The sequence below is a fragment of the Salvelinus sp. IW2-2015 genome, linkage group LG11 (assembly GCF_002910315.2).
Source record: "Salvelinus sp. IW2-2015 linkage group LG11, ASM291031v2, whole genome shotgun sequence".
NCBI lineage: Eukaryota > Metazoa > Chordata > Actinopteri > Salmoniformes > Salmonidae > Salvelinus > Salvelinus sp. IW2-2015.
In genome coordinates this window covers 33,881,463-33,908,455 of record NC_036851.1, presented here as the reverse complement: position 1 = coordinate 33,908,455, position 26,993 = coordinate 33,881,463, and the positions used below count along the sequence as shown (strand labels likewise).

At 41.4% G+C, this 26,993-nt stretch overlaps 2 protein-coding genes and 1 pseudogene across 5 annotated transcripts in view; 2 read left to right on the top strand and 1 right to left on the bottom strand.

Moving 5' to 3' along the window:
* Positions 1 to 5,261, top strand: part of LOC111970256 (protein FAM219A-like) — a 30,284-nt gene extending 25,023 nt beyond the window's left edge. For 2 of the 3 annotated variants that reach the window (XM_023996900.2, XM_023996899.2), the window contains exons 5-6: positions 497 to 572; positions 1,091 to 5,261. In XM_023996900.2, the coding sequence (XP_023852668.1) occupies positions 497 to 572; positions 1,091 to 1,249 (235 nt within the window). In that variant the 3' untranslated portion in view covers positions 1,250 to 5,261. The remainder of the gene's footprint in view (positions 1 to 496; positions 573 to 1,090) is intronic. The other variant, XM_023996901.2, reaches the window with a different exon arrangement.
* A 310-nt stretch (positions 5,262 to 5,571) lies between these two features.
* LOC111970085 (BOS complex subunit ncln-like) lies at positions 5,572 to 8,542 on the top strand (annotated as a pseudogene).
* A 5,925-nt stretch (positions 8,543 to 14,467) lies between these two features.
* The window catches only part of LOC111970254 (GTP-binding protein REM 1), a 12,714-nt gene continuing 188 nt past the window's right edge, over positions 14,468 to 26,993 (bottom strand). Inside the window, exons 1-5 of one of the 2 annotated variants that reach the window (XM_023996897.2) lie at positions 26,366 to 26,972; positions 25,874 to 26,232; positions 18,223 to 18,305; positions 16,566 to 16,773; positions 14,468 to 15,787 (exon numbers count right to left, since the gene is read on the bottom strand). In XM_023996897.2, coding sequence (XP_023852665.1) covers positions 15,510 to 15,787; positions 16,566 to 16,773; positions 18,223 to 18,305; positions 25,874 to 26,207 — 903 coding nt within the window. In that variant the 5' untranslated portion in view covers positions 26,208 to 26,232; positions 26,366 to 26,972 and the 3' untranslated portion in view covers positions 14,468 to 15,509. Of the gene's footprint in view, positions 15,788 to 16,565; positions 16,774 to 18,222; positions 18,306 to 25,873; positions 26,233 to 26,365; positions 26,973 to 26,993 lie in introns of those variants that run through there. The other variant, XM_023996896.2, reaches the window with a different exon arrangement.

Genomic DNA, 26,993 nt, shown 5'->3' with positions numbered 1-26,993 from the left:
TGTCTGATAGAGTTCAGCGTCATTAAGAATGCTGATCCTGACTCATTACTGGAGTCAGGATCAGCAGAAGGTTTCAGATTATCTTTGCTGGTTGTCTATGCTAGAATAAATGAATCCTTCTGAAATGTCAGTCTTTATGGTACCTTATTATCTACTGGGGAGATGCCTGGAGATATAAAATAACATAGCACTGCATTTTGATTTTCATAAATCTTTCTGGGAGAGAAACACTGAACACTCAACAATTTCCAAAGTATCCGTCATTGTAAATAATAATTTGTTCTTAACTGACTTGCCTAGTTAAATAAAGGTTAAATTAAAGTATCCCAAAATGAGTTGAGACTTCTCTATTTGTCTAGAAATTAAGCTCCATAGCACAATATTGTATTATTTACGGATGTTTGACTTCTTTTACTGTCGCTATCAATCTTGTTTCTGTTGCCTCCTGGTGTTAAGGAGGTCCAGGAACCTGTTTATTCATCTTTTCTTGTTTCAGTGATGATGACTTTGACATGTCCAGATACTCTTCGTCTGGATACTCCTCAGCCGAGGTGAGATGTCTGAGGGACCAGGTATCTATGCACTACATACAGCTAATGTCACCTCAACCCTCTTATACGCTGTCATATGCACTACATAACCTGTCATGACACTGTCCTGCTTATGTTAATTCCCAATGGCCTTTATCCTGTAACCTGAATCTCATCTCTGACCACCATTCACTTTAGTCAATTTATAACTAAGGAGTTTCTATCAGTCATGATTTATCCATACATTACAATCAGCACTTGCTGACATCAATAATGCTTCATCACCATTCATTTCTATTCATGTATTCGTCTATATGTGTTTGTCTATTGATGTGTTTTAGTTGTAATTTTCTCCCTATTGTCTCACTACAGATTAATCTTTTGACACCATTACTTGGTGTTAGGTGTACGACTATACAACGACTAGCACAACCAATAGCATTTTTAAAGTTCCGTATGTTGTACCTAAAACATGTACGATTTCAACTCAATAATGAGATGTGTGGTTCTTATTACTATGATTGTGAAATTATCATGTTTTTTTCCTCTGTCCCCTGCAGCAGATCAACCAGGATCTCAACATCCAGCTTCTGAAGGACGGTTACCGGCTGGACGAAATCCCTGACGACGAGGATCTGGATCTGATCCCGCCCAAATCAGTCAACCACACCTGCATATGCTGCCAAGCCACCACCTCCTCAGCCTGCCAGATCCAATAGCCCTTCCCACAATATACGCCATGACTCCGCCCCCTGCAGTGAGCTCACCTCACCACTGGGGCGGCGACAGGGAGACAGAATGCCCTGATCGGAGGGGGAGAAAAAACAGAAGAATAGGTCTATTGGAATTAGTGTGGATATGAAAAGGGTGAAAATGCACAAAATATGTACTCCTATGGTAGGACATGTGCGTACATTTGTTTGTTACGTTCCAGTGAGGTACTAGTTTTTTTTTTTGTCTGAGTAGTATTCTTGGAATAAAACACAAGGATAAAAGAAGGACTCAAGAATGCAGTGTTTCCAAGATTGCGGAATAGATCTTCGCCTTTGCATGTCCTCCTGAAAGTCTTTGTTTCTGTTACGGTACGTATGGAGGGATTAACAGCCAATGTACTGTGAGCATGGAAAAATAACAAACATTTGATTGAACAGAATGAATAGTTGTCTGTGTGTATCATGTCCAAAATAAAACATGTTCAGTATTACAACATTTAAAAGATTTAAGGAAATACAGCTACATACATAAACACCATGTAATCACAAATGTCTGGTAAATGCACTACATGGCCAAAAGTATATGGACACGCCTTCAAATTAGTTGATTTGGCTATTTCAGCCAAACCCGTTGCTGACAGATGTATAAAATTGAGCACACAGCCATGCAATCTCCATAGACAAACATTGGCAGTAGAATGGCCTTACTGAAGAGCTCAGTGACTTTCAACGTGGCACCATCATAGGATGCCACCTTTCCAACAAGTCAGTTCGTCAAATTTCTGCCCTGCTAGAGCTGCCCCGGTCAGCCGTTATTGTGAAGTAGAAACATCTAGGAGCAACAACGACTCAGCTGTGAAGTGGTAGGCCACCAGCTCACAGAACGGGACCGCCAAGTGCTGAAGGACGTAGCTTGTAAAAATCATCTGTTCTTGGTTGCAACACTCACTACCGTGTTCCAAACTGCCTTTAGAAGCAACAGCACAAGAACTGTTCGTTGGGAGCTTCATGAAATGGTTTTCCATGGCCTCACACATGCCTAAAMTCACCATGCGCAATGCCAAGTGTCGGCTGGAGTGGTGTTAAGCTCGCCGCCATTGGACTCTGGAGCAGTGGAAATGCATTCTCTGGAGTGATGAATCACGCTTCACCATCTGGCAGTCTGACGGACGAATATGGTTTTGGTGGATGCCAGGAGAAAGCTACCTGCCCGACTGCATAGTGCCAACTGTAAAGTTTGGTGGGTGAGGAATAATGGTCTGTGGCTGTTTTTCCATGGTTTGTGCAAGGCTCCTTAGTTCCAGTGAAGGAAAATCTTAACACTACAGCATATAATGACATTCTAGACGATTCTGTGCTTCCAACTTTGTGGTAACAGTTTGGGGAAGGCCCTTTCCAGGGCTTAGTGCACAAAGCAAGGTCCATACAGAAATGGTTTGTCGAGATTGGTGTGGAACTTGCCTGCACAGAGCCCTGACCTCAACCCCATCGAACACCTTTGGGAAGAATTTGAACGCCGACTGCAAGCCAGGCCTAATCGCCCAACATCAGTGCCCGACCTCACTAACGCTCTTGTGGTGGAATGGAAGCAAGTCCCTGCAGCAATGTTCCAACATCTAGTGGAAAGCCTTCACAGGAGAGTGGAGGCTGTTATAGCAGCAAAGGGGGGACCAACTCCATATTAATGGCCATGATTTTGGGATGAGATGTTCGACGAGTGGGTGTCCACATACTTTTGTAGTGTATATATTTTAGGTTTCCAATTCCAAGGACCTCACTAGTTGAAATGCAAAGCGAGTTTTGATTTGAGGGGATTTGCAGTTGTCTTACTTCTATCCTCTTTCATTCTTTCCCTGTTGTCGTGATACGTGTTTAATTCCCTAGAGTTGATGTCTGCACCCCTGCGGAAATCTAATTAACATAATAAAAACATCCCCATCAAAATCTGTTTTACATGAAGGTGAGGTGTGTCACATACAGAGACATCACAATAACTATTCTTATCTACGACTTTGGTATATAACTCGAAAACAGCTTAGCATTTTCCTTACTGTGCCAGTTAGATGAGCATCCTCACCAATACAGTAACTGTGGGGTTAGGCTCTCTTAACTTGACCCAATGCAACCGTCGCCTGGTCCCAGATCTGTTTGTGCTGTCTTATGCAGTACTTAACTTGGAGAAAAGCGTGAGAGTTGAAAGTGCATAGGTCACATATAGCCTGGTTTCAGATCTGTTTGTGCTGTCTTGCACATTGTTTGGCATGACAATGACCATAGGAGTTGGCAAGACGGCACAAACTTATCTGGGACCACGCTAGTGAAGCCAGTGTGTATTTAGTGCCATTCTACTAATGTCCACATGAAAATTATTTTATCTTATTTAGTGGATATTTCTATAACTCTTAAAAGGTTTCAGTTACCCCTCAAAAATCATTGTGTATTAGGTCTTCCTGCTCATACTTGTACTCATTGTTAATTTCAGTTTATGCTGTCTTCACTTGTCTACTATTGTACTTCTGATCTTGGGATATTTTCCTTTTTGCGTGTGTGTAAATTGCTTTGAACAGTTGAATGAAAATTGATTATTATTATTATTATTACACATAGGTAAGAAAAGCTAATTTTCCAATGTGCTCAATAGGATTAACGTGCTAACACAATCATGTGCTAACGAGTACTGTACCTGCCATACTGTAATACCATTTACTAGTCCTGACACCCAGTGGGTGTGGGTACTGTAGTTTAACTGTGCCAAAGGCACATTCCTTTCCTGGTATGATGGTGTAAAATACATAATTCTTAATGAAGCCATCCATTATGGCTGTTAACAAGAGATGGTGTTAAATTATTATATCAATATACCAGTTGAAATGGAGAATGTGTCCTTTATTCTGACTTCTGGAGCAGGGATGATACCAGCAAACTTGTACTAATGATAGTGGTTGGGCAGCATGTCCACCTTGCAGCCCATGTTCTCCAGGCTATAGTGCTTCCAGAAGTAGGCTGTAGTGCCACCTTGTGCTTCTCTCACTGCCACCGACACAGTCACGAGCCATTCATAGGAGTCTGTGCAACCACACATGCACAGTACACACGGTACACAAACACAGCGTGCACTGTAAAATGTTTCACATTAAGAATTGCAACTTGTTGAAAGGGAATGTCTAACAATCCAAGACTGTGTATAGCATACTGTATGTAAAGAAAGGGATGGAAGATGTAAGGATGTTCTTTACTATACTGCTTTGGGTGCTTGGTTATCCAATGCATTCCACTGTAGTGCGATGAATGATATGAGGAAGGGTTGACTCCAGTGTGAATCCACTCAAATGATGGACAATTCAAGTGCAAACAGGTCAATCCAAAACAATGAAAATACCTGCTGTTTTGTGATGGTGCAAAACAGGGAACACTGTGTTCAGTAGGCACGAAATGGAAAAACGCTTTGTCTACATCATTCAAGATAACATCATCCTAATGGCAAATGCAATGGGAATGTATACCTGCTTTGGCTGAGACCTAAGCGTTAGTTTCCCCTGTCATTGAACTGAGTTCRTACTCCATCTCACCCCTGAGTTAACTAAAGTAGAGTATGCCTTAAGTAATGCATTTTAGTGGAAGATATTTATTGCCAGTGGTATGTTTTAATTTATTTGAAAAAATGGGTATGCATTTTAACATGGACACAGAGGGCAACACTTTTACATCTGTGAAACTGCACCGGAATATTACAGTACTCACAATATTTTGAGTTTAGTGCCGTTTTGTGGATGTATAAGGTTGTCCATAGTCTATTTTTATTCAGACACTTATTATGATTGTAAAGAAGATGTGAACAATTTCAGTATGTAACAATGTTATTGTTCTGTGTAGTGTATCATGTCTACTAATAAATATCAGAGGTCTGAATTAAAAGATGTGATGCAAGTTCCAGGAAGAATATGCACATCCAATGGTCAGGTGCTGTCTGGAAAAAAACTAAACTAAATAAAATAAAACAATGTCAGAAACTCTGTAATGCATGTTGTCTTTTGCTCTGTCCAAAAATAATTCCATCTTTGAAAAAACAGATGTAAACTTTGCACTTGGTGAGAGTTTCTGATAAAAAAAAATTTTGAGAGCAAATTGTAAGCTATTGCCCAATGACCAGGGGCGTGTACAGTAATTACCTACACCAGTGAAAGGGGGTGTGACAGTGACTATGGGCCAGGTCAGAAGGGTGGGAAGAGGGAAGAGGGGGTGATTAGCCTGACTTTATCCCCAGAGACAGATGATGGACAGCGGCTCCTGTGACAGGACAGTTCGGGATATCATCAGGACGTGAAGCCATGTTAATGAGAATGTTGTCCTGAGTGGCTGCACTACTCCTGCTGTGTGTTCAGTTACTGCATGCCTACACGTTGCCTGCTGTATCCTCCTATGAGTTCACTGCCTATAGGATGCAGCAGTACAACGTACAGCAGAAAAAACATGGTAGGGTCACTTGGCCAGAGTTATTTAGTATCTGCACCAGTGTAAAGTTTACACCCGTTATTTTATTATTTCAAACAATTCTAGTGCAGCTCCGCAGTTAAGTTTAGGCCTGTGTTTTGACCTGTGACCTCTGTGTTGGGCTGTGGAGGTTGTCGCGGTGCCACAGTGCAGGCGGAGGCCCGCTCAGCAGACGAACCGGTGTTAGCACGACGCTGTGTCGTCATGAAGCTGCCGGACTTCACCATGAAGCAAAAGCTGGGGGTGCTGAGGCAGAGTGCTGCCGCTGTACTCCTCCTGCTCCCCAAAAAACATGTCCACCATCCCCCAGGATATCATACAGGTAGGTTAGACTTTATATCAGGGTTTGGGGTCCGTTCTGTTTTAATATCCATCACTTGGGAGTATACAACAATCTTCGGGTTTATGCCATCGTCTGTTTCTCTACCCGGCACCTGACAAGTTCTTCTGGATGTGTGGCACATTACGCCAATATAACGTTAACCCTTTGCGTCTATACAGAGCTTCATGGTGAGTGAGAGCGAAGCGCTGCTGCAGTCTACCATCATTCCTGTATATGCGAGAATGGAGGACGAGCAGCTCCTCTATATGTCCGAAGAGGTCAAGCAGGCCGCAGCCACCCGCACCTCCTCTATACTGGTCCGAGGAGGGTCTGGAGAGTAGGTTTGGAGAGGGGGGCGAGGAAAGAAAGGGGTAGAAACTGAGGAAGGAGAAGAGGGAGGAGGAGGAGTGCATATAGCGCAATGTAAAATGAGATTTGMATAGTCATACATTTAATTGGTTCAGCATCTTTCATACATCACAGCTTGAATTGTTCTCTCTCTTTTACTGAATTTCTCATTCTGTCTTGACAGTGTACCGTAGTATGGTCACAGCCACCCTATTTCAGATTCTAGTGAGCAACACCAAGCCCATCAAGCCGATCACTGACAACACAATCATCACTCTGGAGGTGAGTATGTCTCTCCAACCCTGTCTATGACCAAGGACATCAGCTAATTGTTATGGCATATTATGCATGCATGAATCATGCAATTTGGTTTCAAAAGGATAATTGGATGTGAAATACTGTATTAGGCCTACTGGTCCCAACATAGCCATGTCAGACTTGTGTACAGATTGTGATTGGTCACTGTGCCTTCAGGGTGTACTTCCTGGTGCTGGAGAGGATGTGCCCACCATAGTAATCTCGTCCCACTGTGACTCATACGGCCTTACACCAGTAAGTCAACATCACACTGTGTATACACTAGTGAAATATACATTTATTCACTGTGTGTGTGTGTGTGTGTGTGTGTGTGTGTGTGTGTGTGTGTGTGTGTGTGTGTGTGTGTGTGTGTGTGTGTGTGTGTGTGTGTGTGTGTGAGAAACAGTGGCTGTCATGGAGCAGACTCCAACAGTAGCGGAGTGACCGTCCTGCTTGAGCTGGTCCTGACCGTCCTGCTTGAGCTGGTCCGTCTCTTCCAGAAACTTTACAACAACCACCACAGCCAGCCTCCCTGAGTTACACACACACAGTATCTTTTAGTTTTTTTTTTACAGATCATTAATGAGTAATTGTAGCTCAGTTTGTAGAACATGACGCTTGCAATGCCAGGATAGTGGGTTCAATTCACCGAAACACCCATATGTAAAATGCATGCACGCATAACTTTAAGTTGATTTGGACAAAAGTATCTGCTAAATGGCATATATTATTATTATTTATATTATATATTATCACTATTTATAGATCATACGAAAAGTATTAATCACATATCATATATTACATTTGTATTACGTTTCAAATATCATCAAATTTCAGAAATAGGCCTTAGGACCTTATATAATCAATAATGCTAGTCAGGTTTTCAGGGTATGTTTGGGCATTTGAAATGACACTCGTTTTCTTTTATTTCTAGATACCATCTTCTTTTTTCCCTGACTGGCAGTGGGAAGTATAACTTCCTGTGTACCAAGAGGTTAATAGAGAAGAATATGGACCATACCAATGAGTTGCTGGTTCACCTGATCTTCTTACAGATATGGTGTCAAGACCAGAACTATCGAGACCTAGACCAAGACCAACCATCCCAAGTCAGAAACATAAAGTATCCTTACCCTAAAAACTTTAGTCACTACATGTCCACCTAGCTTCTACAGTAGGGAGGTAGCCCCCCTAACACTTGTCTTGTGTCATACCTACTTAACCACATTCTTATATCGTCATGCAGACTAGTCTAGACAGTGGGAGCTGTTAAATGTCAACATACATCAAAAGGTACAGTACCAGTCAAAAGTTTGGACACACCTACTCATTCCAGGGTTTTTCTTTATTTGTACTATTTTCTACATTGTAGAATAATAATGAAGACATCAAAACTATGCAATAACACATATGGAATCATGTAGTAACCAAACAAGTGTTAAACAAATCAAAATATATTTTATATTTGAGATTCTTCATAGCCACCCTTTGCCTTGATGACAGCTTTGCACACTCTTGGCATTCTCTCAACCAGCTTCACCTGGAATGCTTTTCCAACAGTTTTGAACACAATTGCATTTTATCAATGGCAATTTGAATTGCACAGAGATACCGTGACAAGATCCTGAGGCCTGTTGTCATTCCATTCATCCGCCGCCATCACCTCATGTTTCATGATAATGCACGGCCCCATGACGCAACTTTTTTTTAAAGGTATCTGTGACCAACATATGCATATCTGTATTCCCAGTCATGTGAAATCCATATATTAGGGCCTAATTTATTTCCATTGATTGATTTCCTTATATGAACTGTAGCTCAGTAAAATCTTTGAAATTGTTGCATTTATAGTTTTGTTCTGGACTTTCTGCACCAAAATCTGATTTTAGTTTGGCACCCTGAGGTTTTAAGAATTCTGACAAATCAGTACGTTTAATCACGCTGAGGATTTTGGGCAATTCATTTTTGTCAATTATTATTTTACATATTTTGTTTATTGTTTTTGAAATTGTCTTTGACTTCAGTAACCTATTAGTTCTATCATTTCAGGACTCATGGAAGTTGTGTTTATGATGAGATAAAATCGTTTCCAATAAACAACCCTCTTATTTAATTAGCAATTACATCTACTTTATTTTTCAACCTTTCACACAATAGGTTTTGCATGTCAGCGTTTGAGGCTCTACAACAAAAACATCTGGTGGATGAGACTGGAATACTGAAGTAGTAGGAGTAGAACCTTCATAAATCACTGCTATGACGTGGAACCAAAGTCGGGATCAGGTGATGCTGTAAACAGTATACAAACGAACCATTGACTTGTAAGAACAGTAGTAGACTGTATGCTGGTATTTAGTACATCCAACAGAGGGAGCCAAAGACTAAATATAAATCAGTTATTTTTACACTACCTTGTCCCCTTACCCTTTCGACCTAGGCCTTCTCTTGGAAAATCCATGTAGCGGTACATATCTGAAGTCAGCAAGATATGTTTATATACCTGGTTTCTTAAGCTCAGATCAGTTACCAACCTAATGTTAAGTAAATAAACTAGCAGACAGTGTCCAAATACTAGTACATGATTTTCCTAAATAGATTTTTTTCAAGTGATGTTTGGGATGATAAGTGGAAATATTTTGCATTGGTTAAGTCTGAACTCACATGACAATGGCTTGTGCACGAGACCAAGAAATTAACACTAGTCTTCTAGGGGGAAACAAGTTTTGGAGTACAATATGAGAAGTCATGAAATTTGTATTGATTGACACGTAGAAGACCATTTAAACCGAGGTGCATGTTCTCTCTTCTAACATAGTCATATTTTTTCACTATTGAAACTGCACATATTCCTCATTTAATTCCATTGAGGTTATGTCAAGGGCAGGCAATATTGCTATCACACAGTGTAGTTTCAGAGTAATATTCCACAAAATACATTATTTGCGTTTCAGACAGGGAACAACAAGAGGTTGATGTTCTTTGCTTTTCTTTAAGTGACAAGAAATGTTTTATATGGCTTTATGTTGGCAGGATATCCATGTTTTTGGGATTTGTGGTTCAATGATTGTGAATTATCGTGATATCCATGGCGCCAGTCCACACAGGAAGTGTGGGAGAGAGACCGAGAGAGAGGAAATATAACAAATAGTTGGCCGTAAAACTCTCCCCGTAGACTATCAATGTCACTGATAAATGACTAAATATATGTATTGATTATAATATTTGCTCAAAAACATGTCTCACATAAAAAATAAATAAACAGAACTAAATAAATAGCCCTGAAACAAGAGCCCCAAAGTACAACTTATGACCAGGAGATTATCCCTCCTTTTTCCCTGTTACAACCAGTATGCTCTGTATCCATGAAACAACTAGTATGCTCTGTATCCATGTTACAACCAGTATGCGCTGTATCAATCAAATGTATTTATAAAGCCCTTCTCACATCAGCTGATGTCACAAAGTGCTGTACAGAAACCTAGCCTAAAACTCCAAACAGCAAGCAATGCAAGTGTAGAAGCACAGTGGCTAGGAAAAACTCCCTAGAAAGGCAGGAACCTAGGAAGAAACCTAGAGAGGAACCAGGCTATGAGGGGTGGCCAGTCCTCTTCTGGCTGTGCCGGGTGGAGATTATAACAGAACATGGCCAAGATGTTCAAATGTTCATAGATGACCAGCAGGGTAGAGAGAGCATACTTAAATTCACACAGGACACCGGATAAGATGTATCCATGTTACAACCAGTCTGCTCTTCTGGACAATCTTGCCAAAACGATAGGGGAGGAAGTTACGTTTTCAGAGGCTGAGGAGCATGATCATTACTCATCTTTTTTTGTCTTGAAAAAAAAACTGTTATTACCCTGCATTTTCTGGGTTTAATCTCATTCTTTCCATTGTATCCTGCCACAGCTGGCTGCTCACTCCTCTGCTGGCTGCCAACTTTCCGTAATTAACTCCCTCTCTCTCCTCTCTGTCCTGCTCTCTCACACTCTTGCTGTCTTTCTTGCTTCTTTCTCCCTCTTTCTCTCTTGCTCTCTCTTTCTCCCACACTCCCTCTTCCCTCTCCCATTCCCACTCTCCCTCTCTGCTAGCTGTTCACCAGAAAGCAGGGCCGGCAAATGTAAAACTCTCTGGGGGATTTGGACAGTATACATATGACACATCTGGAGGACGGCAGATTCTTGACACGTTACAAGAAGCAGCCTCGCGACTGGCGCAAGAGTGTTCATCTTCCTGTATCCCCCGGGACCTCCCCTCTCCTCTCCCTCTCCCTCTTGTTCACTTTTTCCATTCTGCCCTCTGCTTTCTGTTGTTTTGTTGTCTGTGCTCCGCAGGCAGCATGTTAGTCGACTGACTCTGACTGAGTCGCCCAAACTCTCCAGTTGATTATCAGATGACTGACGTTTCTCACTGTCACTCATCCATTAAAAAGTATATTAAGAGGTTGGATCTAATAAACTCTACATGATGATTGCAGAACAGTACAGTACAGACAGTACAGTAAAAACATATGTCAGATTTTTTTGTTAATTACAGTGTGAGTTGTACACAACCGTTACATCAGTCACAGATGATGTGTAATGACACCAATGTTTCATTCAATTTAGCATCTTGGTTTAATAACTCCACCTAAATGAATGAAATTACATGATTCTGTGTGTGTATGCTTGTGCATGTGTGTGTTCGTCAGGGGTTGTGCACTGCAGAGCAATGCATTCCTTCCATTACCCAGACCAAATCAATGTACTGAGCTCAAAGCCAATAAGCACATTGCTCCATCCCCTCCTCCTTCTCCCTCTCTGGCTGCGCTGTTCTGTGACAGGAGGGGAAGAGTGGAAAGAGCTGACCCAACCCTGTCAGGGCAGTCCCTGATGCAGCCCTGGCCCCCTGCCTGGCCTGCTGCTCATGGAGTGCCACACACACACAGTGGCTGTTTCAACACATGCGACCCAGTCTCCAATAACGTGGGCACACTCACACAGACATGCATGCACACACAGACTATTTAAAGTTCTACTGTTTATCATTGCTGTGAAATGTGTTGATTTTGGCACCTTATGTGAAAATGTATTTAAAATTGCTGAGGTTTGTCAACAGTGTAAAGAGCAATTTAGAAAGTGTACATTTGTATATCACTGTAATGATGTGCGCCGAGAGTCGGGAAGCAAGTTCAGGGAGTGAGTGTTTTAATAAATAAACGCAACTAAATACAAAACAAGAAACACAAACAACGCACAGACATGACAGTGGAATAGAAAGAAGCAACAATGACACCTGGGGAAGAAACCAAAGGGAGTGACATATAAAGGGCAGGTAATCAAGGAGGTGATGGAGTCCAGGTGAGTGTCATGCGCGTAACGCTGTCATGCGCGTGACAGGTGTGCGCCATAACGAGCAGCCTGGTGACCTAGAGGCCGGAGACGTGACAATCACTGAGGTAAAACAAGTGAGGCATTCTTCTGAATAGAAAACTGAGTTAGAAGAAGCTAGTCAAAATAGTTCAATGACCCTTGGGTAACAGGACGTGAAATGTAGGCCTATACCCATTTGCATTTGAGTGATGAAATAACTTGTATCAATGCTTTGGGGGATTTGACATCTAAAATTTGCACTTTCAAAATGTTTCTTTCAGTGCTGCTACAGTGGGTGGTCACCATATCTCCTCATTTTTAACTATACAGTAATGCTGATTTTACTTTATATCTATAGGTATTGTGAGCCACCCAATCTAGAAAGAAATTCATCTCAACAAACCCTCTATAAATCAGTTTATATGTTGATCCAATCTTTGTGGAATGGCACAACACTAACAATCAATGCTGCCATAACATGAGGCCATTGCTATTACTAGAATCAGAACCCTCTTTTAGCATGTTGTTCCTGGAGTGGCTGGAGTGGTGTAAAGCTCGCTGCCATTAGACTCTGGAGCAGTGGAGAACACGTTCTCTGGAGTGATGAATCACGCTTCACCATCTGGCAATCCGATGGACGAATCTGGGTTTAGCAGATGTTGTGTAGTAAGCTGCTAGTAGCCCATGTTTTAGAGAAATGTYATCAAATATTGTAAGAGCTTTCATTGTCTGCTTAAATGCCCCCTTCATTTAACCTACGGTTCTGACTTGGTGTACAGGGAGAATACTGTAAGAATGGCACATGTTCTGAATTCTGTCGCTGTACATTTCAAAAGTGCTGAACAATAGATATGACTACGTCCGTCTTAGCTCGCTCATTAATGTCTTAATCGAAATTACGGATTGCCTCTTATCTGCTCATTGTTCCCTTATACCATAGTTTGTACATTTCAATTGTCAGTAGAAACCACATTTGTTTAAGAAAATCGGCGATATCAGCTATGGGTTTTTTTCCCCCTGCTGCGAGACAAGGCTCCGCTGACAGCCAGGTGTAGCGGTGGTAAGGATTCACTCCATGGTGCTGAAAAGAAAGCTCTGCTGTTGGGACAGCTTTATGTAGGCCCTAACAGTTTGTGGGCACCTTTTGTCACCACTATAGCGCAATTAATGTATTGTTTAGTGTTGTGTAGTGGCTTTGCTGGCATGCATCAAAACATATATATTTTGTTTGCCCCACCAAGATTTACATGCTAAAACCGCCATTGATATTAATGCCCATGATTTTGGATTGAGATGTTTAACGAGCAGGTGTCCACATACTTTTGGTAATGTAGTGTATACAGTGGGATACAAAAGTATTGACACCCTTCATAAAGACAAGCAATAATTACTGTATAAAATAAATAATTAAAATACTGAGCTATATTGTATGCTCCAAAAAAGTGTGAAATTATATTATTTTATACTAACAAGTATTTATTTTTGTTTCATAAAAGTAGAGGTCAAACTTATGAACACCCCTAAAGATTCTTATAAATAAAGTAGTCAAAATGTTTAGTGTTTGGTCACATATTCCTAGCATGCAATGACTACATCAAGCGTGTGTCTCTACAAACTTGTTGGATGCATTTACTGTTCGTTTTGGTTGTGTTTCAGATTAATTATTGGGCACAAAATAAAGGTAAATTATGTATTGTGTCATTTTGGAGTCACTTTAATTGTAAATAAGAATAGAATGTTTCTAAACACTTCTACCTTCATGTGGATGAAAGTTACAGAGGGTCAATGATCATACCCCCAAGACATGCTAACCTCCCGTGTTATTGGTAATGGTGAGAGGTTTAGCATGTCTTGGGGGTACGTATGATCTTTGACCCTCTAACTTTATTTTTCCAAACATGTCTGTGTCTGGACATGAATTTGATGCTTACAGGAGTTTCTACCCATCCAGGAGTTTAAACCACAACATGGGCATTGTCATTAATCAATGCTGCTCCTTATTATCTGTACTTTGTCAACGTTACGAGGCAGACGTACAACTCCATATGGAACACACACAGCAGATGTTGATGCGTCCCATTTGGCACCATATTCCCTAAATAGTGCACTACTTTATAGTGCACTATTGTTCGCCCTGGTCAAAAGTAGTGCTCTTTATAGGGAATAGGGTGCCATTTGGGAAGAAACCATTGTAACAATATGTTCTATAGTCACCGCTTTCCTTTAGCAGGTTTATGGAAAGCTACACCAGAATCACTCATGTACTTTTAAAGCCTTTGAAGAGTCTATGCTCACATCACTCAGATTCTGGTTTTGCTTCAGCTAATATGAGGAGAAAGCAGAAACGGAGCACACAGGTTAGCAACGATCTCTTTCATTTCTTTCAAATATTTTATAAAAGCTTTTAAAAATAGCTCATTTTGATCCTTTAATAATACTCTGAAGGCATTGCTTACAGAAATGTAACAGACCTTACATTCCAGTGCAGACAATGGTGAAGTGGTAATACTTTTCCTACTCCTTTATTTCCACATAAAGATCCTTCACATACTGTATTTACAAACTCAAAACACAATTTTGTACAAAAGAGATTATTATACCTCTCTCAAGCCCAACGTGGACACAAACACTGACATTGAAGAACTCAACACTTCTTTGGTCTCTTCAGGACCATGTCATCATACAAAGGTGTTTCTTGACAGTGGTCAATCAGACCAAGCCTTTCAAAAGCGACCATGACAGTTTCACTGTAATACCCTACTGGTCCTTCCAGTGTAGGAGGTGCTTGTAAAGGAAGATGAGGACGGGATAATCCTTTTGGAAAGTTTACGATGGTGTCGATTCCCAAACAACATCGGCATTCACATGTAATTTAGCTGTGAACTGATGGGCTCACAGACAGAACAGTCTCAAACCAGRCTTGAGCTCTCTTGGTAGAGAGAAACATCATTGCTGTAGAAGAAGCTCCACTGATTCCTCCTAATACATCACTGTCTCCCATAGTGCAAAACCTTGAAATCAAGTAGTCAGTGACATCTGTGTAAAGTACCTCTGTGGACATTGCTTTCCTCATGGCAAAAATACATCATACAGTGCATTCAAATTATTATTTCATACCTCAATAATCTTAGAAAACCTTCTCAAAATGAGACAGAAAAAGGAGTTTAAATGTCAGATCTGTGTCTGGATACACTGGTCTAGGAATCTATTTAATTAGATGTAAGGCAAACAGTTGATAAAGTGTATGTTTAGTAAACTCATTCTCAGCAAATCTGGGATATAGCAACAAAAAGTCTCAATTTCCTCACCCCAATTGCTTCTAATGGGTGAAATAAATAGAAAATAATAAACAATGTTCTTCCCCTTTACCACAAGGGGATTGTTAGGGGAAAAAGGAGCGTTGGAGTCTGCAACCACTGACGGCGTGAACCACTTGTTACACGCCACACAGCAGCCATTACAGCACGGCCAGGTCGTGGCAAGACTTGGCGCGAACCTTCAGCGCCATCTTCTTGTTGTTCTTGGCCACCAGGCGGTCTAGAAAGCGGCGGGCCTTCTTGGTGAGGCTCTCCTTACGCTTGTAGACGGAGCGCCGGCGCTCGTTAGTCTCCTTGCTGTCTCGCCGCAGGCGAATCTGCCGGACGATGCCCTCGAAGAGCTCGTGAACGTTGTGGTGGAGCGAAGCGGATGTCTCTATGAATTTGCAGTCGAACACAACAGCGCACGCACGGCCCTCTAGGAGAGAGCAGAGCACAGAGGAAGAAAGGGTCAAACGAGAGGTGTTTAAGTGTGAGAGGTCGACATTAGATTCATGTCTGGGTCTGACAACTTGGTCTGACATTTTTTTTTATAAATAAAGAAGCCACACAAGGCAACCAATACATGTACCAAAATTGCAGAGGATTATATACCAAAAAAATAAAGACTTGTTTCCAAAGACTTGTTTCCATTCCATTGGTCCTCTATTGGTAGGCAAGTGGCTGCAGGGAAAAACAATTGACATGGGCACTCTGTGCCATACATTCAATCATACACAATGTCCACATATTTAGAAATATACAACAACAACAAAAATCACTGGATCAGGTGAAACTTCTAACATAAATTTATTTGATCCATTGCTCCAGAATTAGAACAAGCTTACTCTCACCTGCAGAACAGGTTAAATATTAAAACATTGACCAAATCATCAAGAATTACAGTGACATTGTTAAATACAGTGTTAGTGTATGAGATGTGTGCTGTAAATCCAACTCTTGGAATGTTAAATGAACTGTCCACAATATGTCGTGTGGACTGCAACATTTGATATGTGATTTCTATGTTCTGTAGTTTTGACTATGAAGTCCACAGAAAATGCAACATGAACTGTTGTAAGCCAAACTATTTTACTCTCTCTTATAAGCAGAGCGCTGCTCATATTGCTTAAATGGCTGTCATCAAATCACTGTTCAGAAGAAGATGTGGAGAGATGCGTTAATGATAACATCATTATCATTGGAATCAACGTTACCTTCTACAGCCACTTCTCTGGAGCGGACCAGGTCACTTTTGTTGCCCACGAGGATGATAGGAATGTTCTCGGCCTGCCGTATGCGCCGCAGCTGTATGCGTAACTCGGAGGCACTCTCGAAGCTGGTGCGATCCGTGATGGAGTAAACTATGATGTAGGCGTTGCCCACCTGCATACAGTAGTCCTGGACCCACTTCTCATCCTCCTCCTGAGAGAAACAAATAAACTGTTATCCAACAGAAATAAAGTTCAACATTCACCAACAATAGCCATATTTGGGGGCTCGCCAGGATCTGGACTTTGATATAGCATGTGTTCTTTGATGTTATCCTTGAAGCCAACCTTGATGTCAAATATAACCGTGTCCATTTAAAAGATTAGTGGTGGTCAACATGAAGTTTTAACTTCTTTATTCGAAAAGGGTATATGCAAATTGTGACAGATGGACCCAAGCGGATTTCTATGTATTTGTGAATACAGAACTCTGGTTTCCAGGGATGGTCATTGGTCAAACATATAGTACATCTGACTTTCTGCCTCTAAAAAACACTTGGTGCCCTTAAACACAGTCAAACCACTGTCCTTATAGACATTATGTCCTTATTTCTCCTCTTACCCGGTACAGACAAGTCAACACGCAGCCTGGCCTGCACGCTTCACTCCCCAGCTGTAATCAATACTGGAGTAATTAGGCCCCACAGCCATCAGTGTTCCATACAGACGCTTGCCCCATACCACTGGAGCCATGCACCACTCACTGACTCCAGCACAACCAGGATTCACCCCACTTTGGGGGGTGAGTCAATGGGGTATTGCTACAGGCACACAGAGTGAGCACATATATATTTTTCCACAATGACGGGTTGCCCTTTAGGTATCATAGTTGTTTTGAAGAGAATAGAATGGAGGCTTATGGTTCAGTGGGTTGTTTCAGGCACAAGAGGATTTTTTATTTTCTCTATCTCAGTGTTTGTGTTCTCTCGAGTGCCATCAAGTACACCATGTATCTTTTATTTTTTGGGAAATTTTACCCCCGTTTTCTCTCCAATTTCGATCTTGTCTTATCGCTGCAACTCCCCAATGGGCTTGGGAGGCGAAGGTCGAGTCATGCGTCCTCCGAAACCGACCAAACAGCTCTTCTTAACACGCACCCGCTTAACCCAGAAGCCAACTGCACCAATGTGTCGGAGGAAACACTGTTCAACTGACGACCGAGGTCAGCCTGCAGGCGCCCGGCCCGCCACAAGGAGTCGCTAGAGCGCGATGAGCCAAGTAAAGCCCCATCGGCCAAACCCTCCCCTAGCCCAGACGACGCTGGGCCAATTTTGCGCTGCCCTATGGGACTCCCGATCACAGCCGGTTGTGACACAGCCTAGGAACGAACCTGGGTCTGTAGTGACGCCTCTAGCACTGTGATGGAGTGCCTTCGACAGCTGCGCCTCTCGGGAGACCCTATACACCATGTATCTTGAAGGTAAACAAACTAAATAGATGAAGTTATAGAACATGGTTTTTCCTGTTTTTCTTGTTAAAATTTGTATTTTTTTCCACCTTTTTTACTTTGAAAAGAGTCTTGTTGCAAGAAGATATCATATTCGCCACTACTGTGCAATCAATTTTGTTGGTGACAAAACCAGGTTCATGGTTATTGTCGTACCTGTTTCTCGTTCTCCCAGGTGTCCATGACGATGAGGATGGTCTCCTCCCCATCCACAGTCATGGTTTTCTCATAGGTGTCCTCTAAACCAACAAACAATAATCAGGAAAGAGATGAGAAAATATGTTATTATTTCATACTGTACGTTCCTCAATAACGTTGGAAAAAATTCTAAAAGGAAGACAGAAAAAGGAGTTGAAATCAGATGGTGGATAGGCAAGAAAAAGTATGTGAACCCTTTGGAATAACCTAGACTTCTGCATCAATTGGTCATAACATTTTATCTGATCTTCATCTAAGTCACAACAATAGACAAACACAGTCTGCTTAAACTAATAACACACAAACAATTATATGTTTTCACGTCTTTATTGAACACACTGTGTAAACATTCACAGTGCAAGGTGGAAAAAGTATGTGAACCCTTGGTTTTAAAAACTGGTTGACCCTACTTTGGCAGCCATAACCTCAACCAAACGTTTTCTGTAGTTGCGGATCAGACCTGCACAATGGTCAGGAGGAATTTTGGACCATTCCTCTTTACAAAACTGTTTCAGTTCACAAATACTCTTGGGATGTCTGGTGTGAACCGCTCTCTTGAGGTCATGCCACAGCATCTCAAATCGGGTTAAGTTCAGGACACTGACTGGGCCACTCCAGAAGGCATATTTTCTTCTGTTGAAGCCATTCTGTTGTTGATTTACTTCTGTGTTTTGGGTCGTTGTCCTGTTGCATTACCCAACTTCTGAGCTTCAACTGGCGGACATATAGCCTTACATTCTCCTGCAAAATGTCTGGATAAACTTGGGAATTCATTTTTCCGTCGATGATAGCAAGCTGTCCAGGCCCTGAGGCAGCAAAGCAGCTCCAAACCATCATGCTCCCTTCACCATACTTTACAGTGGGGATGAGGTTTTGATGTTGGTGTGCTGTGCCTTTTGTTCTCCACAGTGTTGTGTGTTCCTTCCAAACAACTCAACTGTAGTTTCATCTGTCCACAGAATATTTTGCCAGTAACGCTGTGGAACATCCAGGTGCTCTATTGCGAACTTCAGACGTGCAGCAATGTTTTTTTTTTGGACAGCAGTGGCTTCTTCCGTGGTGTCCTCCCATGAACACCATTCTTGTTTAGTGTTTTACGTATCGTAGACTCGTAAACAGAGATATTATCATGTTCCAGAGATTTCATTAACTCTTTAGCTGACACTAAGATTCTTCTTAACCTCATTAGGCATTCTGCACTGTGATCTTGCAGTCATCTTTGCAGGACGGCCACTCCTAGGGAGAGTAGCAACAGTGCTGAACTTTCTCCATTTATAGACAATTTGTCTTACCGTGGACTGATGAACATCAAGGCTTTTAGACATACTTTTGTAACCCTTTCCAGCTTTATGCAAGTCAACAACTCTTAATCTTGGGTCTTCTGAGATCTCTTTTGTTCGAGGCATGGTTCACATCAGGCAATGCTTCTTTTGAATAGCAAACAAACATTTTGTGAGTGTTTTTTTTAGGGCAGGGCGGCTCTAACCAACATCTCCAATCTCGTCTCAATGATTGTACTCCCGGTTAGCTGACTCCTGACTCCAATTAGCTTTTGGAGAAGTCATTAGCCTATGGGTTCACATACTTTTTCCAACTTACACTGTGAATGTTTAAATTATGTATTCAATATAGATGAGAAATATACAAACATTTGTGTGTTATTAGTTTAAGCACACTGTGTTTGTCTGTCGTTGTGAATTAGATGAAGATCAGATCTAATTTTAGAACCAATTTATGCAGAAATACAGATAATTCCAAAGGGTTCACATACTTTTTCTCGCCACTGTAGTGTAAAAATTGTAACCTAGTTGGCCTGCCACTTTTGCTAAACATTCAAATACAACTCTTACGGATGGTTACCCAGACATGGATTAAGCCTAAAACTAACTAAACTAAAACTAACTAGACTAAACATCACTTTCAATGGAAATTCTCAGTTGAACATGCTTTTTAGTCCAGGGCTAGGCTTAGTCTGTGTCCGGGAAACCACCCCTACATCTTGTTGTAGATACAGAAAGGATTTTGTCTAATTTGTGTCACCTCATTCTACTATATGTCTACAATTGGTTGCAGTCAGCAGGGGTGAAGTCATTTGGAAATATATCTCTCTATATATGAGACACACACACATATACATATATATACATATATATATATATATATATATACACACACATATATATATATATATATATATATATATATATATATATATTATATGGGCTTGTTCTTTATGAATGGAAACCTGATGGAGACCTAAGGCTTGAAACCTTGTAGACTGTTGTCAATAAACCACATGGGAGCATACATATGTATATCAGTGAGCTGAATCAGATTTTTTATTGTGATGAATAATTTAGGCCATTTTAAGCTTATCTGTCTTTAGTAACTAAAATATGAAGGTGTTTTGCAAAGTTGGTCAAATATATTTGACATCCAAGAACTCTACTGATGTGTTTATCCTTACTACCTATAAAAGGTGCTATGGAGTTATTACACTTCCACTACCATCTCATGACCATGGAGTTATTACACTTCCACTACGACCATGGAGTTATTACACTTCCACTACCAATCTCATGACCTGGAGTTTTATAAACTGTCCACTACGACATGGAGTTATTCACTTCACTACGCATCTTCATGAAGTGTATTACACTTCCAACTACCATCTTCACATATGACCATGGAGTTATAACACTTCCACTACGACCATGGAGTTATTACACTTCCACCTACATCTCATGACCATGGAGTTATTACACTTCCACTACCATCTCATGACCATGGAGTTATTACACTTCCACTACGACCTGGAGTTATTACACTTCCACTACCATCCTCATGACCATGGAGTTATACACTTCCACTACGACCATGGAGTTATTACATTCCTACTACCATCTCATTGGACCATGGAGTTATAACACTTCCACTACGACCATGGAGTTATTACACTTCCCACTACCATCTCCATGACATGGAGTTATTACACTTCACTACCATCTCATGACCATGGATTATACACTTCCAACTACCTCTCATGACATGGAGTCTACACTCCACTACGACCATGGAGTTATTACACTTCCACTACCATCTCATGACATGGAGTTATAACACTTCCACTACGACCATGAGTTATTACACTTCCACTACATCTCATGACCATGGGAGTATTTACACTTCCACTACCACTCATGACCATGGAGTTATTACACTTCCACTACGACCATGGAGTTATTACACTTCCACTACCATCTCATGACCATGGAGTTATAACACTTCCACTACGACCATGGAGTTATTACACTTCCACTACCATCTCATGGAGTTATTAACACTTCACTTACCATCTCATGACCATGGAGTTATTACACTTCCACTACGACCATGGAGTTTTACACTTCCACTACCATCGTAATGACCATGGAGTTATTACACTTCCACTACCATCTCATGACCATGGAGTTATTACACTTCCACTACGACCGTGGGAGTTATTACACTTCCACTCATCTCATGACCATGGAGTTACTACACTTCACTACGACCATGAGTTATTACACTTCCACTACCATCTCATGACCATGGAGTTATACACTTCCACTACGACCATGGAGTATTACACTTCCACTACCATCTCATGCCATGGAGTTATTACACTTCCACTACCATCTCATGACCATGGAGTATTACACTTCACTACTATCTCATGACCATGGAGTTATCTAACTTCCACTACGACCATGGAGTTATTACACTTCCACTAGACCATCTCATGACCATGGAGTTATACACTTCCACTACGACCTCATGGAGTTATTACACTTCCACTACCATTCATGACCATGGAGTTATTACACTCTACTTCACTAACCATCTCATGACCATGGAGTTATAACACTTCCACTACGACCATGGAGTTATTACACTTCCACTACCATCTCATGACCATGGAGTTATTACACTTCCACTACCATCTCATGACCATGGAGTTATTACAACTTCACTACGACCATGGAGTTATTACACTTCCACTACCATCTCATGACCATGGAGTTATTACACGTTCCACTACCATCTCATGACCATGGAGTTATTACACTCCACTACGACATGGAGTTATTCCACTTCCACTAACCATCTCATGACCATGGAGTTTTCACTTCCACTACCATCTCATGACCATGGAGTTATTACACTCACTACGACCATGGAGTTATTACACTTCCACTATCATTTCATACCATTTGAGTTATTGCACTTCCCTACCATCTCATGACCATGGAGTTATTGCACTTCCACTACCATCTCATGACCATGGAGTTATTGCACTTCCACTACATCTCATGACATGGAGTTATTAACACTTCCACTACGACCATGGAGTTATTACACTTCCACTAACGACCATGGAGTTATTACACTTCCACTACCATCTCATGACCATGGAGTTATTGCACTTCCACTACCATTTCATGACCATGGAGTTATTGCACTTCCACTACCATCTCATGACCATGGAGGTTATTAACACTTCCACTACGACCATGGAGTTATTAACACTTCACATTATCGACCATGGAGTTATTACACTTCCACTACCATCTCTGACATTGGAGTTATTACACTTCCACTACCATCTCATGACCATGGAGTTATTGCACTTCCACTACATCTCAACTGGAGTTATTACACTTCCACTACATCTCATGACCATGGGTTTATGCACTTCCACTACCATCTCATGACCATGGAGTTATTACACTTCCACTACTATCTCATGACCATGGAGTTTATTCCACTTCCACTACCATCTCTGACATGGAGTTATATTACATTTCCACTACCATCGTCATTGACCATGGAGTTATTGCACTTCCACTACCATCTCATGACCATGGAGTTATTACACTTCCACTACTATCTCATGACCATGGAGTTATTACACTTCCACTACAACCATGGAGTTATTACACTTCCACTACCATCTCATGACCATGGAATTTTCGATGTGGAAAAAAGCATCGAGCCATGTCTTGTTTAGTCTGATGAGATCCTCCTAGCCGTCGTGACAGGGAGACTAAAACACACTTTGGCCAAGAGTGAAAGAGCTTGTTACATTTTCCACATTCAGCTCTAACCTTATTGTAAAAGCAGCCCGCACGAGACAATGACAAATGGTCCGGCAAAGCTTTTAGAAGTTGAGGTCATTGAGTTGAAGTTACAATATAGGTCAAAACCTGTAAACAAGCAATCAAGTAATATGTCTAGTAATATGCCTACATTGGCACGAGTTGTAATCTCCTCGTAATGCTGTTCTGTCCTCATAAAACACTTGCCATTCATCACACCAGCTCTAAACTAACCAAGGAGTTCACTTGAAGAACAGCTCAGTTTCTGCCAGTGTGACAAGCTAAGTGACAAGACACTAAAAATAACAATAACACCACCAGTCAGTGACAGGCTGAAAACAGATGTCAGAGCGGGTGGGCTGGGGTGGTGTCATAAGGGAGCCTTTATCTTTCTGAAGAGCTGGGACACACACACAACTGCCATGTCAGCAGAGCCTGAACCTAACCTCACCATTCAGCAAAGATAAGCAAGAGAGCTGAGCCCACACATCCACCCCCTCTCTCGCTCACTAGAACAGACAGGGGCAACCCCTCTCTGCTTCTTATCATTCATCTCTATCCTGTTTGGGATAGCCTCTTTAGGAATTCCATCTCCTTACAATACCTCTCTCCTGTAGGAGTTCCCATCTTCTGTCTGGCTGTGTCTGCACATGCTTTGGCATTTGGCAAAATACATGTACAGTACAAATATTTTGAAAAAGTTTTCCTCTAATCTTTTGGAAAAACACAGGCTATATCTATCTAAATTATGAGGTTATGAAAATACATGTCCCCACGTCACCTCAGGAATTCTCTCCAGTCAAATAAGCTTTACATCAGAATTTCTTAGGCTGCGTTTACACAGGCAGCCCAATTCAAATATTTTTTTCAATAATTGGTCTTTTGACCAATCAGATCAACTCTGAAAAATATCTGATGTGAAAAGATCTGAGGTGATTGGTCAAAAGACCAATTAGTGGAAAAAATATTTTAGTTGGGCTGCCTGTGTAAATGTAGCCAATATGACCATATCAGTAACCACAGAGATGCACTGGGCCTAGTCAGTGCATATTCCAATTGCACACATTATAATGATTATGTAATATCACATTTGATGGGGGAACTCCATTCCCAGTTTATCAGAGCGTCTCAAAATGTAGCTCATAGAAAACAACCCCTGAGGCTATTCCCTATTTCAGGGATCATCAACTAGATTCAGCCACAGGCAGATTTTTTCTTCAGCCGATGGTCAGGGGGCCGGAACATAATTACAAATAATTTGTAGACTGCAAATCGACCTCAAGAAGCCCAAACAGATATAACATTTGAGCAAAACATTATAATTTCAAGCCTTGTTTACATTTGTATACGATCACATATCTCTCTACTATGTGTGGGAATACTTGGAACAGATTTCCAAAATTAAAATCACTTGGTCCTGATGTGCAGGTGTTTTTACAGTCTTTTATGTTGAACAACTTGGGGGGGGGGGGGGGGRSAAATAAAATCACCTGCGGGCTGGCAGTTGGGGAACCCTGCCCTATTTAGTTCACTACTTTTGAACAGGGCCCAGGGATCTAGTACACTATGCACTATGTAGGGAATAGGATGCAATTTGGGATACATCGTTTAAGAAATGACCAAACAGAACAGGGTCCTGGGTGTTGGTGTCAGTCAAACGGTGTCCTGTCCCAGCGGGTCTCCCTGACACACAGCCCTTCTGACAGCTGATGGGTCTCTCCACAACAACAGGGCCACTCATAACATCCAGTCTGCACCCCAAATGGAACCCTATTCCCTTTATAGTGTACTACTTTTGACCAGAGCCCTACGGTCAAAAAAGTAGTGCACTATTAAAGGAAAATAGGGTGCCATTTGGGATGCATCTTCAGCCAGTCACTCCCGTCCTCGGCCATCAGCAATGACTCGACACACACAGGTCACAACAACATGAACCTCTCACAAACGAATGAAGCCACTGTCTGTCTAGGCTACTCTATCATGCATGACCAAAGAGTTTTCATTATGAATTTGTTTTGTAAATATTCTTAGCACTATTATGAAATTGAGAACTATAGAGAAATTGGTATCTTAAAAGGACAACCTCCACAAACCACATCACAGCTGGATGCCCAAATGCATGGGTCAATACAAGCTGCCAATCAATGCTTTGAGGTCACTCACTTCTACATGTGCCAGTTACAGGAGTTCCATAAATGTAGTTGTGACAGGTTAGCCAAGGTTATCAGGGCTAGGGCAATGTCAGAGACAATTACTGAAAGTCATTGTTAAAGAGATGCATAAATGAATTAACTAATTTAATAACCAATTAGTCATTAGTGTCCATGGATTTTAATTAGGAGAAAATTAATTGATTTTAGGTTACTGATAAGAGATTGACAAAAAACAAACCAATAGTTTTGATAGTAGGCTATACACACCATACATAGTCTTGTAATAATCATTGGAATTGTGCTTAGTAAATAACCCACCTCCTGTATGGTCGTGAGCATCCTTCTCCTGTATGCCAGCAAAGATATTGGCAAGACTCGACTTTCCAACACCGTGGTCTCCTAGCAAAACAACGCGGTATAAACATTCTGCTCCCGAGCCATCCGAGTCATTGTCTGAGTCATCAGAAGACCAATTGGCGCGGCAGTGGAGAGACTTGTCTCCGGGATGGTATGAGGCAGACTGGCAGAGCGGAGGGTGATGGAGGTCGGCTGGCGGGTCTCTGCCTCTCGGCCCCGGCTGATGAGAGGCAGGGATAGGAGTACTTGCCCTTCTCCGCAAAGTCTCTTTGCCCTCTCTCTGGGTATGTGTCATCTTGGCGAAAAGGCAAAGAACATCCCTTAAAAAGAAGAATAGAGTATGCAGCATAATCAGATGATAAAGTCATAATTTACTATAGGACAAAAAAATATCACATAGCCTACTGGAGTGAAAATAGCACTCAAACATAACATTGTCTTTCATTTACTCACAACTGTAGCCATGAATCTTCTAATTGTGTCCAGTATTCTCCATTTCAGAGCAAAGCACAGACTACACCAAAGGCTAGTAAAGTTTTCGCGCGTCGGGGAGCCGTGTGCGAGCTGTCATTCTGTTCTTGTAATAAGACAAGCTTCCAATGTTTCAATCAGTTTTGTTACACTTGTATAGAACAGCTGATGGGACATTGTAACAGTATACACTGGAGTCATGGCAACAGCCTGCAAAGTTCCACAACCCTGTTAAAAATTTAAGAGTGGAATCAGGGGTTGCTCTCTCTGTTCTTCTACTCGCATCTCTCTGCCTTTCTTTCCTCTCTCTGTCTCCCTCTCCGTCTCACACACGAACACACACACGTTCAAAGGCATTCAGAGCCAATGTTTCAGATCACCTCCAGTGATAACACTAAGACGTAGCCATAGCGTAGCCTACTTCAAATATTTGGGAAACTCGAAGCACCACTAACTTTGTCAGTCAACAACTAAATAATGTAATAGGGACGGCCGGCGGTTTAATCATTTCAATATAATATTTTTGCTGTCATGAACCAAAGTTTTCGTGAAAAGCTATTGCACTTCCTGTCCAACAAGTTGTTGGCTACATGGATATGGCGTATGTTAA